Source organism: Dicentrarchus labrax, unplaced genomic scaffold (assembly GCF_905237075.1).
Source record: "Dicentrarchus labrax unplaced genomic scaffold, dlabrax2021, whole genome shotgun sequence".
Taxonomy (NCBI): domain Eukaryota; kingdom Metazoa; phylum Chordata; class Actinopteri; family Moronidae; genus Dicentrarchus; species Dicentrarchus labrax.
This window is the reverse complement of record NW_026136713.1, coordinates 29,551,592-29,566,630: the sequence shown is the minus strand read 5'-3', so window position 1 is coordinate 29,566,630 and position 15,039 is coordinate 29,551,592. Positions and strand designations below refer to the sequence as shown.

Here is a 15,039-nt window from a genome sequence, read left to right as displayed (position 1 = left end):
TTCTCATCCACAACATTCTTTATCCTCATCTCTTACCATATCTCCTCTTTTCTTGACAGCAATCTCCCTCTGCCTGTAGGATGAATTCAGCAGGGATCTACAAGGCAGAGGATACTGGCTCCGGGGCTGTTACAACTGCTTTCATGTCCATCCTTATTCAGAGACTAAATGGCTGTTTCTACTGTATTAGAGAATTGAGAGGCCACAGATGGCCACTCAGTGCCAGAGGACATATTTCAGCTCAGCACCAGAGGTGAAAAACCATGGGAGCCATGGGATCTATCCATGATGTCAGACCTCATTAATCTATAGGCGTCTCGCTAAAAGGAGCAGACTGGCAAACTGTTATTAGTTTGAAATAACCGGTTCAGACCTTTTGAAAAGAAGTCTCAAAAGATTTCCTGGTTTGAAATATTGCAGACAGTTAGGTGATTTCAGAGCAACCACAATGTTTACTGGAATAATTTAACATTTCACTTTCTTGCTAAGAATTGGATGAGAAGACCGACTTATAAGACCTATACTGTTTGTATGCTAAACGTATAGGTAGAGCCAGCAGCTGGTTAGCTTAGCTTACCACAAAAACTAGAAATGATGGTGCTAGCCTAACCTTGCCTTAAGCTAACAAAATAGGCAAATAGTCGTTTTTACACTTGGAGATAACTTGTTAGTGAGGATTGGTAGATGGACTTTGTTACCTTTGGACAGAGCAAAGCTAGCTGTTTCCCCACGTTCCCAGTCTTTATGCTAAGCTGTGCTAATCGGCTGTTGACAACAACTTCACATTTATTGCACAGACATGAGAGTGGTATGAATTTCTTGTTATCTAATTCTTGACAATAGAATTAGACATTGTTTCCCAAAATGTCGAACTGTTGTTTTAAAGGACCAGTGTGGCATCTAGTGGTGTAGATTGCAGACTGCAACCCCCTCGCCTCACTGTTGTGTTTTAAACATGTAGGAGAAACTACGGGGGCTGCAAACCTCAAGAAAACATGATAGGCACTATCTAGAGCCAGTGTTTGGTTTGTCTGTTCTAGGCTACTGTAGAAGCATGGCAGTTCAACATGATGGACTCCATAGAAGAGAACCCCCCCCGGATAAAAACAGCTCATTCTAAGGTAACGAAAACAAACTATAAATAAATAAACTATTCTTATATTCAGGTGATTATACACTAATGAAAGCATACTATTATATTCCATTTCTGCCAATAGAGCCTCCTTAATGTTACGTACTAGACCTTTAACAGAAGCCACAATATTGATGCCACCAAATAAGCCAATTAAGTACATTAAATAAAACAGGGAAAAAATATATTGTGGAACTAATTTAATTGTTTTGATCGAAGGTAATGATTTCTTTCCATGTAGAAACATGCCAGTGGCTAGACCCTTTGAGAAATGTTAACTATAAAGAGGAATCACACAGAAGCACTGAACCATGGGTGTTTGTGTTATTGTGCTGCCGTATGAGGAAATCACCTTTCGTGTAATTAACACGCTCCCCTTGGGGCGAATGGCTATTGATTCCTCTGAGACTACCTAATAAAAGACCGCCAAGCCACACCTGACTAATTGTTGAGGGAAAAATAAAAATAAAACATGTAAAGACTAAAGAGTTACCAAGTCATAAGTTAGAAGTGTCAAATACCTCTGCCTATGTATAGTAAACACCTGAGAAATATCAAACAGTATTACGCCTGTAGGATCTTGCCGTTGATATTAGCCTTTTGCTCATTTACTTTGCCCTGACATGGACACAGGAGTTAGGAAACCTTGTGGCACACAGCTCCTTTATTTTTCAGTGGCGGCACATTCTCAATATCCCTCCTGCCAATTCACCAATAAGATGAGAGGGGTGCAAATTGCCTTCCTGAATGCATTGCTTTAATCAGCTCGAATCAAGATGCAGATTTAATCTTGCCTTGTGTTTTTAGTCGGCAATTTAGATGTTTGAGCTCCGCTGTGTAAATTCATCTAAGAGATGAAAATAAATAGCATAAGTAATTTTATTGACTCAGACAATAAGACTCCCTACTTTGAGAGATAATGCTGTAGACACATATTAAGCAGTTAAAAGAATAGACAGTAGTTTCTATGAATAAAAACATGAACAGATTTTATTTTTTTGTGAGGGAATATAAGCACTTGAGTCAAAAACAAATCATTTTCTTACATGAATCTGCAAGGCACATTCAAGCACTCCAACAAGCCTCAGTCCTGGCAGTGTTTTGGAAGAACTGTCCCATTTCTCACAACACTTGCTGAAGCCTCTGTTCAAAGCAAGGCTGTCTGAAAGAGCGGACAGGCTGCAGCATGGATTTTCCCACTGAGTTCCTCAGCTGCTTGAGGAGCATCCAGAGAAGAAGCATCATGAGGATCAGGAGTCCGAGGAGCATCCCCACGTACAAGCTCAGGTTCCAGCCCCAGCCCAATGCCAGGGGCAGCGAGGTGGACGCCACCAGAAATTTCCTGGGGGCAGGCATGGGTTAGGCAGCAACCCGCCCTCCCCACCTCTTCCAAAAATGCTTTTTTCTCTCACTTGGATCTTCCTCAGGGGTTAGACAGATGCTGTGCTGTAGCCATAGGAGCCATTGTTTAAACAAGTATCCAACTGGTTTGGCTATGTTATAGAATTCCCATCTGTTTCCATGGTTTAATCCTCTAGTTAGCCACAAGTGTGTGCGGTCAGTGACAAAGCAGACCTGTTGAGAGTGTGAACATGGTCTTTGAGCTGTCCATTCTCCTGAGATGAAATGGTGGAAATCTTTCTGCAGCTGGGCTGTGCTTCCCCTCTCCTGTTAGACTCCTCGCATAAAGCCAGCCTCCAAATTTATCATGAGAGAGAGAGGAGAGAGCGAGAGATGCCTTCTAGCTGCATTTACTTCACTTTCAGAGAAAAATCTAATCAATGATGAATGAGAAGTAAAAATCATCCATCCCATTGTCATCTACTAATTAATAATTATGTGCAGACAGAAAAAAGGACACTTTTGTTTGCCATGCTTGTCTTTATATCTCAATCTCCCTATATACTCATATTGGATTCAGTATTCCAGTTTTAAAGGTCCAGTATGCAACATTAAGGAGGACCTATCTAGAATATATTTATTGGTACATTTTCATTACTGTATAATCTGAAAATAATTGTTACCTTAGAATTTACTTTTTATATCTACAGACCTCATGGTCTCTGTCCATGGAGTCTGCCATGTTTCTACAGTAGTCTAGAACAGACTAATCCAACATTGGCTCTAGACAAGTCTATTTACATGTTGATGAGTAGTGCAGTGTAGTTTATCTTCCATGCTTGGAAAGCGAGGGTGAAACAATGGAGTAGCTGTCTAACTGCTCTGCCAGATACCACTAAAACCTACACACTAGTTATTTAGCAATCCACAGTATCACATCAAGTAATTTTGGAAACACCATTCAACATTTGGTTTCATATATTTGTTCATGCTCTGCTTAAAATGTATGCACTTGTGCATCTCAGGCAACCCCTTTCCCCATTTATTTGTGCTGATGACATGCTTAACATCTTGTGGAAAGTATAGAAAATGGCTCATGTCAAGCAACTATTTTTTCATGACATGAAAAAGTGACTTTAGGATCCCAACCATGTAATACTCCAAATTATCAATGTCCTTTTTGCCATCAAGGCTTTAGCCCTTGATCAGCCACAGCTCATACATAAACTCTTGTGTCAAGCAATTACATGCTCATAAGGCAAAGCACCCCAGGCTTTAAATTAACTAAGCTTAACAGTGTAGACCCATTTTGACCCTTAGTTAAATGATTGTACACATTTAGTTACCCCAGGCCTCAGTTTCACCATTTGTTAAGTTTTATTGTATCTTAATACCTCCCTGACTAAAGGTGGTCCTCTGCTGCCCCCATGAGTACAATGACCATAAAGATAGAAGTCTTACTTTAAATGCATTTTATTTACAAGAGCCATATTTTACAGTGCAGGAGATGCCTTGAAAAGCTTTAAACTTCCAAGACACCAATGTAATGAGACAGCTGACTCCATGACAGACAAATACACTTTAATCTGTATCCCATGAAGCCAAATAGCTTGAGGTGAACCAGCAACAATAGCTGCTTATAACATAAACCCAGAGTGGAAGAATTAAGGTTCAGGGTTTGAGTACATTCAAGTCTATTGGAGTTTAGGACACTGGATCAAGGCAGAATGTTTACAGAGTGGTGAAGAGGTCTACATTTGGTCTGAGATTAAAAGTCAAACCATTAAAACTGCTTGATTAACCAACACAACTGTAGCGTCTGTATAAATGTGTATATAAAAATACCATTAAAAACTCTAAACATCTAGCTCTACTCCAAGAAGAGCAGGCTGTGTCATCTGAAATTGTGGCACACATCATTTAAGACAAAAAAAAAAAAAAAATTATAAAAACATTAAAGACTGGTACAACTCTACATTGACAAGGGGGAGGGGGGGTTAGTTTAGCAGCAGTTTAGTTGGAGTGTCTATGAGGGCGACTTGATGGTACCTGGAAAAGAAACAGCATTTTAGAACATTTGCCAGACTGCATTAAAATAAAGTGACTAAACATTCAGTTGGGAAAATTAAGCAAAATCCCTTTTAGGTCAAATGTATCAGTCTACTTACTTGGGGCCCTTGTACTTCTCCCGAACAGACTGCTGGGCATGCTGAGCAGCATTGAGGTAAAGTTTGTGCAGATCCTCAATGCATGGCATCAGATCTTCCTGGGAGTAGCCAGTCATCTCCAACATGGACTTTGGCTGAGGAGACAACTGGAGTCATTGTTTTTCCCCCACACACACACACCATTTTCCACTTGTTGAGGAAACTCAACTGTTACTCCAACAAAGGCGTACACAAATATAATCAGGGGATAAGACATTTGATTTTAATGCTTAAGTAAAAACAAAAATAAGGGCTCCTTTAGACTGCAACTTCACTTACCCATGAGCCACCAGTCACTACATTGTTGGCTAAGATGTAGGCTGCAGCAGCTGTGTGTGATGGCAGGTACTTCAAGAAGGGATCTGAATCAACCAGACTGAGCTCCCCGAGGTACTGAGAAGATATCCAATAAGAGTGAGCTACATGCATTTCATGTTTACAAGTTATTGAGCAGAGATTTGCCATGTTGGCTACAAAATTCCTTAGTACAGGTGTATGCCAAGTGTAGCCAAATGTGTTAATGATTTGTAATATTGCTCCAGGCTCACCATTGCCAGACTTTCCACCTGTTTGTTAACCGAGTGGTGGAGGAAGTAGTGGGTGAGAAACTGGTTGATGGTTGGTGCTGCCAGATCAAAAGAGAGCACCTTAAGCACCAAATGCTCCATTCTTAACACCTGCTTCTTTGTGTAGGTGTCGTCTGTGATGTAAACAAACTCTGCCACCTCAGGGGGGTAGATTTCTTCAAATTTCCTGCATTTGAACATTTAAATAGTCAGTTGAAGCAAAAAGTGAATTTAAATACATATTAACAAGTGTAAAATAAACCTACGAAGCCAACAGCATGGCAGCAGTCCCGACCAGCTGAAGCTTCCCCCTCAGGACAGACATGGACGAGAGGAAGCGATCAATGTAGTTTACAGCCAGATAAAGTGTCTCGTTCTGGAGCTTGTACTCTTCTCCAACCTCAACCAGCCAGTCCACCAGGATGGCCCTCATGCTGTTTGTGATATCAGGTTGTTTCTTCATGTAGCCTGCTTTAGGCCTGGTTTTTACCTGTGGAGCAACACAAGTTAGTTACTTCAGATAAAATTCAGATAACTGCTTGTTGAAAGGCCTCATAAACCTAACCCATGAGAAACAGCAGAAGATCTTAGAGGCAGAGATAGCTGCAGTATAAGCACTTTAGTCAATTAATTTCTCACCTCCATTTCCCGCAGGTATGTGTGGATTTCAGCAGCATATTCTGGGACCTCATTTACATTGACCGGTTTCTCCTCCCCCTCAACCACAGACATGTCCATGGGAGAGTCTGAGCAAAGAAAAGTTTAACATTTAGAGCAGTGAAAACTAAAAATATGTCCGCTGTAGTTTCTATAAATACGTTGTAGTTTTGACGAATTGGAAATGTGTGTGACTGAACAATCTGAAATGTTGCATTTACAACTCACCAAAGCTGACATCCATTGCTGATGGCATGTCAATGGTGGCCAGGGGCTGTCGGAGCCTTGCCACAGCATTGTCGATTGTGAGGGGAGACTCTGCAGCGACTGACTTTGCTTTGACAGCGTCGACCACCTGCTGAGGCTTCTTGGTGCAAGCGCCATCGGGCTCGTCCACATGGATCTGGAAAGCAGGCTGCTTGGAGGAGGGCTTCTCATAGCAGCTTTTGCTGAAGTCTTCATTTTTACAGGACACGGTCTGGGATAACTCCTAGACACAGAAAACAGGCAGTTCAGATCTTTGCCCCATGAAAAGGGGGTTGCTGCTTTTTGCAGCAAGGCAATATAAAGACAAAATGAGGCAATTAGAAGTTTTCTATACACAGTACAGAATACAATTGGTTCATGTGATTAAAGCAGCAACAGCATGGGATATAGTGGCAACTTCCACAGGGAACAGAGAAATGTCAAGAGCAATAATTGCTCAAGAAATAAATTAAACCCTTTAATCTGTTGCACTCGATTTTCAGAAACCTGCCTTTTTATAGAGTCAGAGCACCTGTGTTTGATGCAGTACTGGGGAAGGGGAGAGAAACTAATACATAAGACAATTTAAAACATACTGCAAGCCCGTGGGTATCCGAGCCAAAGTAGATGCAGAAAAGTATGAAAAATATCACCAACTTAATGATGCCATTAAAATGGCGGACAGCTGTGCAACAGGCGTAGCTATAGCTGTATTTAAAATCTGCAAGTTCGCAAAAAAGAAAAAATGCTAGTTGAGAGTGTCAGTAAAGCCCGACATGCGACTAACATTAACTGGAAAGATAACTTAAATGAGTTGCCTCCAAAACCTACAATGGCACCCATGGTAACAGACATTAGCAGGTAGTAGCTCGAGCTAGGCGAGCCCTTTAGCATCGTTACCCAGACTAACCTGCTTTGTGCCGCGGTGGTTCTGGGCTTTGCTCCGCTGGTTGTTCTGCAGGGCTCCCAGGACGGTTCTGCTGCCTGCTTGTTTCGGTGGATGGTTTTCTTGGTTGTCGTTTGAAGGAGCTCGGTGTTTTAGTGAGCCTCTCAGTCTTGACAGCACATTTTCTTGGTTGTGATACTCACTAGCCGCGCTTCCCTGTTCTCTGTTAACTCCTGACATGTTTGCCTCAAACAATAAGTCCAACCTGCCTCCGTTTGCTGTCAAGATACGATAGCTCTTGCGCAGTGGGAAATATGTCGAGAACTAGTTTAGATTGAAGAGATCGCAAGATAATGGACAGTTATATCGAAGCTAGCCTTAGCTGCTAACTCGCTGAGGAAGGTGAAACAAGCGTTCACAATCAAAACTAAGCTGTTGAGATGGCAACGACACTTAGAACTGCAGTGTTAAAACAAAGCAGATAAAAACAAACAGCGCAACAATTGGCGGTACAATGTTTACAATGTGTAAAACCTGGTTTTTTTTTTAAGTCGCCATACTCGTGAGTTGCTAAATTGCTACTAACCTGCAAACAAGAGCGCTAGCCTCGGTCCATTTACCCTGAATCGTGTAGAGATGTTGCTTTCTCTCCGTTCAAGTAGCCCGCGAGGATTGAAACGGACCAATCACAGGGCGCTCAGGCAGTGACGCGTAGAGTTGTACGGGAGCCGAAAGAGGATAATTCGCTTAATTACAAATTTAAAACCGGTTTGACACATTTGAACGTATGGACAAACGTTATAGGAGTAACAGCTGTGGGATCCTGTCCACCAGTGCACACAATACAAATACATGTGTTCATCCTAAAACGTGCTCTCTGCTCCGATCATTGATTATTTGACACAGACACATTGTTGGCAGTACAACATATATAACAATATAACATTGGTTATTTGGTGATTGTTTGACTTATGATGGCCAGACACATGTTTTTTTCATTTGTTGCTATCAGTGGAAGATTTCAGATCCTTCACTTTAGTAAAAGCAGCAACACCACAACATAAAAATAATACTTTGCAAGTTTTGTCCTGAAAATATGACTTAATTACTATTAATCATTGCCAGCATATAATATAACATAATGTAAAATCTACATGGGTCCCGTCGGTGCTATATTATCATGTTTGCTTATTTTGAGTGATGCATTAACATTCGGGCATGTAGTTGGTGGGGTTAATTGGTAGTATTTGTTCACCATACTTTCCATCACTTGAATGATGAATCTTACAATGGTTACAAATAATCTCTCATTTTTATTTCAAGAGGAGGAACGCACATTCTATGGTAATTATAATATATAAACATACATTATGTGTGCTTTTAACTAACCTTATATTTGGTCACTGAAACTCCACAACCAAAGCTTAGCCACTAATAAAAAAAAGGAACCTCCACTATTCTGGCAACCTTAATTTGGTTTATTAATCACCACTCTTGTTTTTAGATGCTATCAAAAGACATAGTGTATATTTAAATATTGCACACCACAGAACAAACAGACAGTATCTAAATGACAGTATGACAATATGACAGACACTGCTAGTAACTATCATAAAACAAAATGTTTGTATTTACAATACAAAAAAAGACCCTCAAAGACATGTAAATAAATACCCTCTTATCTACCTGATATCATACCTCGCTGAAAAAGTTTAACAGAGAATTCAAGTCATAATTATCGAGTATCTCCAGCAATGAGGACACCTTGGTCTTTACATTCTGGCCTTTGAACTTGAATTTATCAATGAAGAGATCTGTGATCATTCCTACAGGAAAGAAAAAGAGAAAAAAACAAACAAATATTAGTTGCCAACAAGCTCTATGTCACAATGTCAGACTCATAACAAAACTTGACTTCTGTGTAACAGAAATCCTGTCTCACAGTGTTAGCAATGAACTGACAAATGTATGAAATACAGTGATTGTGTTGCACCATAAAGCCGCTCCAGGTGCGCCGGCTGCTTCTTGTACTCCTCGAGGAGATTAGTGGAATCATCCAAGATGTTGCGATACTCTGGGATGAGGAAGTCAGCGTTCCCCTCATGAACCTGAAGCTCCTGCCATCCAAAGAGAGGAAGTGGAGCCAAGGTGAGTAAGTGATAAACATAAGCATCTCCCAATAAGCCTGTCAACAGCCCTGAGAGGACGGGTGTGGACATACACAGTGACTGTATTAATAAAGATTCAGGTGAATTTTTCCTGTAAAATGACACATTTAACCAATACTTGCTTTGAGTGCATCGATAAGCTGAACCTTTCTGGCCAACAACAGCTGGTACTCCAGCTTTGGATGTATCATCTTCAGGGTGTGGCTCACAGAGTCATCATTAATATCTGGAAGAATAATAACACAAATAAAAAAATATTATGAGAGTTTAATTTACTAGAGATTAGTCCCTGGAGGGATTATGTCAGGAGACATTGAAGATGAATAATAATACACCTACCATATGAAATGTTCAGATTGATTTTCCTCTTGGTAGCTTCTTTAGAGAGAACATCACTCAGTATGGAGATGGTAGAGATGTTGTCTGACCTGAAGTGACCCTCCCCTTTGCTAAAATTACATATTCAGAAAAAAAAACATGTTTGATTCCAATTAGATTATAATAACACAAATCCACACTGAAACTGTAAAAATAACATAAAAAAACACTCAGATAGGATATGAAATTATACAACCATTTGACAGTTTTCTTATAATCTTTACAGAGTCATATGCAGTCCTAGAAAAGCTGCTGTGTGCTAGTAATCACCAGTAGGTGGCTTCAAGCTGTGTCCCAAGAAAAGTGTTGTGGAAATAGAAAGTGATGCTCTCTCCTGCTGGTGTTTTCTCAGGCACCTCTGGCAAACAGAAGACCACCCAGGAGTGGATCTCAGCAAAACTAAACTGCCCCACCAGACTGAGCCTGTTCATGGGCCTGTATGACAGACAGAGATTTTGAAAGGTCAAACTCATGACTGAAAAGCTGATAGAAGATACCAATGTCATGCAAATTTCATGTTACTGCTATTGGCAACATTATATATATATATATATATATATATATATATATTTATTACAAATGATTCAAAACTAAACATAGATCTTAGCATCCTGTTGGCTTTCATTATTCAAAAAGACTTTCAAGGTTCCCTTTGATAAAATATTTTTTTACTTATAATGCCTATTATGCTTTCAAATCCAACTCGAATCCACCGTAACCTGGTAAAAAAAAGCAAAACTCTAACATGGGCAGCAATGTCTGAAACCAGGCCATCCTTCCATTGACCTTAACCTCATTTTGGGCATCAACGCTACCAAACATTTGCATTGCAACACAGGAATGAGAAATGAGAAAGCTTCAAGATAAGATTTGCTGACTGAATTCAAATTCAAATTCAAATTCTATTCTGAATGATTTACCTGTCTTGGTCTATGCTGTGTGTCCGCTGGTGGAGGGACAGAGGTTTAATCTGGTACTGGCGGACCTGGCATGTCTTGGGTTGCAGTCTGGGGGTAATATAAGCCTGCAGGGTCCCATACTGTCCCTCGATGGATCTCACCTAAGACAGCATTTATTATGGATGATACACATTATTGTTCTGCAGTGCATCGTTATAATAGTTTGAGCAAATGGAATGGGTGGCTATTTTTATGTTTCTGCTTCAGGTAAAGTGATTGATGCAAGGAGCATAAAACAGAGCGGTCTGTCTCATCAAAAGCATCCACTATCACACAAAGGAATGTTATGGTAGCGTTTCATGAAAGAAGTGAACAAAGAAGAAGAAGAAACAAAATGCCACAATATGCAAAATTTTGATGCATGTTACCTTGAGCTCTAGTCTGGTAGTGTTAGCCTGACATCTGTACGTAGCCAAGAGGAAATTCCCATTAGGCTGCTGGACACAGAATAAGAGGGTCAGGCCTCTAGGAGCAGCAGCAGGTATGTATGTATGTATGTATGCATGTAGGTATGTATGTAGGTATGTATGTATGTATGTATGTTTGTGTGTATGGTCACACAGCTCACCTCTGAATCACATTCACTGAAACTGACCACAGCTGAGTTCTTATCCACATCCAGCAGGTCTATGGGGACGTCACTCTGCAGAGGAGAGTCATGTTTAGGTTACATTTGGATTGTTCATGTCAGCAACATGGCATCAAGAGTATGGTTTATTCATAAGCAGGAGAGTCTGTAGGCACCAGAGTTTGCAACCACAGGGATTTATTAATGAGCAGACCTGGAGCAGCAGATTGTCGATGGCAGTCTGGACCTCAAGAGTGAGGCTGTAGCTGGCATCGTCCTGGCAGAGGGTGAACTTGTCATTGATGCTAAAGACGGGCACAGCGGAGACGGCTGTGCTCGACTGGGATGTCTGCTGGTACTGCTCACGGCCCTGTAGGACTTTGACCTGCAGCTGCTCCAGCTCTGCCCTGGAAGGGAACATGTATGACTGACTGAAGAACAGATCTGTTCTGAAATTGTACTTGAGCCATTAAGTAGTAAGTCAAACGCATTAATGGGCAAAAGAACACATTTTATAATGAGAAATAAAGCTCAATTTTGCTGATACCTGAGTGCTTCTACTTTAGACTGCGTCTCCTTACTCATCCTGACCTCGTCTCCGGGGCCAACCTCAGCCTTCTGGGGCTCAGTGGTCAAACCAGTCACCCATCCTGAACAAGGTAATGACATTAATGTAGAATATGCTGTACAGATCCCTCTCCATATTTCACTTACCGGTTGGGTTTTAAGTGACCCATACTACTTGTCAGACAGTGTAAGACATTACTCCATCTCTCTAATAATGCAGTAATGCAGATAGACAGTTTGACGAGCAGGACAACAGCCACATTTTCTTCTCTGAGAGGAAATCTGAGAACACTAGGCGTACTGTTAACTAACCTGTGTAAGTGGCAGTCAGGACCTCATCATAAGACTCCTTCCCCACGCAGCCACCCTGGATGGAAGTCACGCTCTCTGACAAAACCTGAAGTGAGGAAAGACAGGAAACTTTGGCCATCAACGATCAGCATCAATCATGTAATGCAAAAAATAAATAATATAATACTGTTCCTTAGCATTGGAAAGCTACAAACTGAAGACAAACTCTGTACATTTGATGAGTTTCACTGGGAATAAACTCACATGCTCAAAGCGTAATGTGGGCTCACTGGCGCTGTCGAAACCATAGACCTCAACCGTTCCATCGTCCCTGCCCACCAGGATGTCATTCACTCCGTCTCCAATGATGTCATAAGTGTCAATGCAAAGAATTCCTGATGGGAGACAGAAAAGTGTAAATCTAAGATGTTGGAGCATCCTTAAAGAAGTGAAGGTCTGCAGAACAGTTCTTGTTAACAACCACAATACAATGCAATATTGTAACATTGACAGAGAATAAATAAAGAAGATGAGTTGTTCACTGTTATGGTTTCCCCTTGCCTGCAAGTTAATATTCACATGCTAACATATTAGTTATTTGTATTTAACTGTCTAAACCCTGGTATTGTAGTCATGTAAACAGCATACCTCCTTTCTTTTTGCCATTGTCGAGCTCCCATTTGGTCGCAGCTGAATCCTCACCGATTTGGACCAATCCTATTTTGCCATCTGACGTTCCATAGAGGATTTCCTCCCCTGTAGAAACATTACTGCTGTTATGTTTGTTCTGTTCCCTGAAAAGCAGTCTTAAGTTTTATTGTTCTAGTACACAACGTACAGAGAAGTTTACTTGCCTCCATCTTTGTTGAACTGTTCTAAGACAGATGGAGGGCCAGGGACTTCAATGTCATAGGCAAGTTCAGATCCCTACAAATTCAGAATAAGAAAACTCATAGAATAACAAATCTCATCTAATTGTTTGGGGTAGAACCTGTCAATGGGCAGAACTTGTGTCAAACTCAGAACAGTAAATATAATCTCGGTCTACCTGCAAGACTCTGAGAACTCGATCTTGGCACGCCAGGACTGGGATGAGGCGAGTCAGGTTCTCGGAGGACAGACATGTGATGTCATTGATTTTGTCTCCAGAGAGGTAGTAGTCTTGGTCCTTGCAGTCACAGTAGTGGTTGTAGATGTAACTGGCACACACAAAAAGGTCAGCGCCAGAGACATGCCTGGAAAAGAGAATAAACAACACAGCTCATCACAGTGAAAATCAGACAGTTCTACAGGAGTCAATATTGATTGTGAGTCCATTGAAAAGGGGAGAGGTGGTTCCTACATGGCGTTGATGCTCTCAGTGAGGTTGGCGTCAAATGTGAGGAACTGTTTGCCTTTCTTTGTGAATCCTCGGACCTGAGAACCAGAACAAACAAAGATCTTCTCCTGTGGAGTTCCCGCTGCTCCTCCAAGGTCCATTCTGGCTATCTTCTGCCCTGGAAGTGTTTTAAACACTGGCTGAAAAAGAGAGTCAAATTTCTCGCCATTAGAAACAGAAATTTAACACATTAACAACCAACTGGCTGTACGATAAGAAAAGGAAAATCTTAACCAGGACACACACCACTGCTTCTCCTTTCTTCATCCCAAAACATGTCAGTATACCATCATGATCAGCAATAGCAACCTGAAACAAAGAGACAACAACCAAGAATCGTGATGCTGTAGTGTGAAACAATTTTATTCAAATGAGTAGTGGTTAGTCACAGGCACTGCTTTGACAGATTCACAATACCTTTTGGGTTGCCTTTTTCCCCAAGGCCGGAAGCAGCCTCATAGTTTTCTGGGAGGTCACACCAACCTGTGAGGACAAAGCAGAGGCATTTTTATTCTAACAAAAATAGACAGAGTAAAGAAAGTTACTTGAGGGAAACGACCTGAATCGCTCAGTTAATGTTCAAACCCCACTGTCAGAAGACAAGACTCCTACAAGAGCAACATACACTAAATAAAAAACGGACAGTATTTGGTGTTACCTGCATGTAATCGACTCGATTGAGGTGGATCTCCATCTTCTTTCTCCCCTGGATCTTATGTTAGAGGTTGAAAAGGTATGGTGCAAATCTCCCAGGTAGGTTATGCGGTCATAAAACCGCAGGGATCAGTAGTTGCAGTCTGCCACACACACATCTGCCATTCACAACTTGTTGGTCAAATTTTCCATCCGAATTGCAAGACGATGTTAACTGTTAAGTGAGACTGGGATTAACTATCTAAGGCAAGGAGATTAGCTCGGCGTGCTAACGTTAGATAGCAGGCTAATTGGCTAACACGATTTATCCGCACGCCAACTGTCTAACGTCACTGTGGTGAATAAATATCGTTTGTATCAGACTCTGCTGAGCGGAGGCCACTCGCTGTCTGTATATGTTGGACTACGCCACCAAACAGCCCTTTTAACGCGAATATTAGCTATAAACGTCCTATGCAACACTTGACAACAAGCTAAAACGCGTTACCAATGGCAACGCTGCTGCCGTAACAAGCTGTGACACCATTGGATGAGTTTCACTGTCAGGTATTGAAGCTGTGTTGTAATTGGTTGACTGGCGCAGACTCTGCTCTGAAGCGGTGGAGTTTTGTTTCCCCAGTGATACCGACCTAACATCGCTTCTACATACACAGTGGTCATTTTATTAGGTACACCTGTACAATATAGGGCCATTCAATACAGTAGTTCTGCTATAAAGCTTATAATGTTATTTTTTTGGTTAGATTGTCGAAAATGTGAAAATGTAACTATTATGTTTGTAGCTGTGGTCGTGGTTAAAGGCGGTGTACTGTTACTGTATACTGTTTTCACTATTTACATACATGAGATACAACAGCACCACTATCTATGACTTCAGTGTTAAATCATATGATGGAATTAACACCTCTAGGCATCATTAAAGCATACTTTATGGCACAACAGTTGTTTTGGACTCAAATTGTATTTGTTTCTGTCTTTACCTCTCTCTCTACCTAGAACCGGGGTGTGTCAGAAGTTTCTGCCTTTTAACAGGCAGTTTTT

The 15,039-nt window shown here is 41.1% G+C and overlaps 2 protein-coding genes across 3 annotated transcripts; both read right to left on the bottom strand.

The window, feature by feature from the left end:
- Nucleotides 1–3,930: 3,930 nt before the first annotated feature.
- On the bottom strand, nt 3,931–7,680 carry ccna2 (cyclin A2). Its single transcript, XM_051420456.1, has 8 exons — nt 7,060–7,680; nt 6,132–6,393; nt 5,886–5,992; nt 5,513–5,736; nt 5,229–5,433; nt 4,960–5,073; nt 4,642–4,775; nt 3,931–4,522 (listed from the first exon to the last, which is right to left on the bottom strand). Exons 1-8 carry the CDS (start codon nt 7,273–7,275, stop codon nt 4,471–4,473), a joined length of 1,314 nt encoding a protein of 437 aa, XP_051276416.1. The 5' UTR covers nt 7,276–7,680; the 3' UTR covers nt 3,931–4,470.
- A 648-nt stretch (nt 7,681–8,328) lies between these two features.
- On the bottom strand, nt 8,329–14,522 carry bbs7 (Bardet-Biedl syndrome 7). Of its 2 annotated transcripts, none has more exons than XM_051420453.1 (19): nt 14,003–14,522; nt 13,762–13,827; nt 13,591–13,653; nt 13,309–13,484; nt 13,015–13,201; nt 12,821–12,893; nt 12,615–12,722; nt 12,231–12,361; nt 11,988–12,072; nt 11,656–11,758; nt 11,323–11,515; nt 11,109–11,183; nt 10,909–10,974; nt 10,502–10,641; nt 9,852–10,016; nt 9,543–9,652; nt 9,326–9,429; nt 9,029–9,152; nt 8,329–8,861 (listed from the first exon to the last, which is right to left on the bottom strand). In XM_051420453.1, exons 1-19 carry the CDS (start codon nt 14,036–14,038, stop codon nt 8,728–8,730), a joined length of 2,139 nt encoding a protein of 712 aa, XP_051276413.1. In that variant the 5' UTR covers nt 14,039–14,522; the 3' UTR covers nt 8,329–8,727. The 2 variants fall into 2 exon arrangements, with proteins under 2 accessions (XP_051276413.1, XP_051276411.1); XM_051420451.1 differs by having other exon boundaries at nt 10,909–10,977; nt 14,003–14,521.
- Between the last annotated feature and the right edge of the window lie 517 nt (nt 14,523–15,039).

What these genes read in the sequence shown, in the direction of transcription:
- bbs7 (XM_051420451.1), bottom strand. Translation starts at nt 14,038, where the DNA reads ATGGAGATCCACCTCAATCGAGTCGATTACATGCAG. An exon ending in ATCGAGTCGATTACATGCAG is followed by an intron (nt 13,828 to 14,002) that starts GTAACACCAAAT and finishes TTGTCCTCACAG; the next exon opens with GTTGGTGTGACCTCCCAGAA. An exon ending in TGAAGAAAGGAGAAGCAGTG is followed by an intron (nt 13,485 to 13,590) that starts GTGTGTGTCCTG and finishes TCTCTTTTTCAG; the next exon opens with CCAGTGTTTAAAACACTTCC.
- ccna2 (XM_051420456.1), bottom strand. Translation starts at nt 7,275, where the DNA reads ATGTCAGGAGTTAACAGAGAACAGGGAAGCGCGGCTAGTGAGTATCAC. An exon ending in AGCAATGGATGTCAGCTTTG is followed by an intron (nt 5,993 to 6,131) that starts GTGAGTTGTAAA and finishes TTCTTTGCTCAG; the next exon opens with ACTCTCCCATGGACATGTCT. An exon ending in GCTGCCATGCTGTTGGCTTC is followed by an intron (nt 5,434 to 5,512) that starts GTAGGTTTATTT and finishes GTTCAAATGCAG; the next exon opens with GAAATTTGAAGAAATCTACC.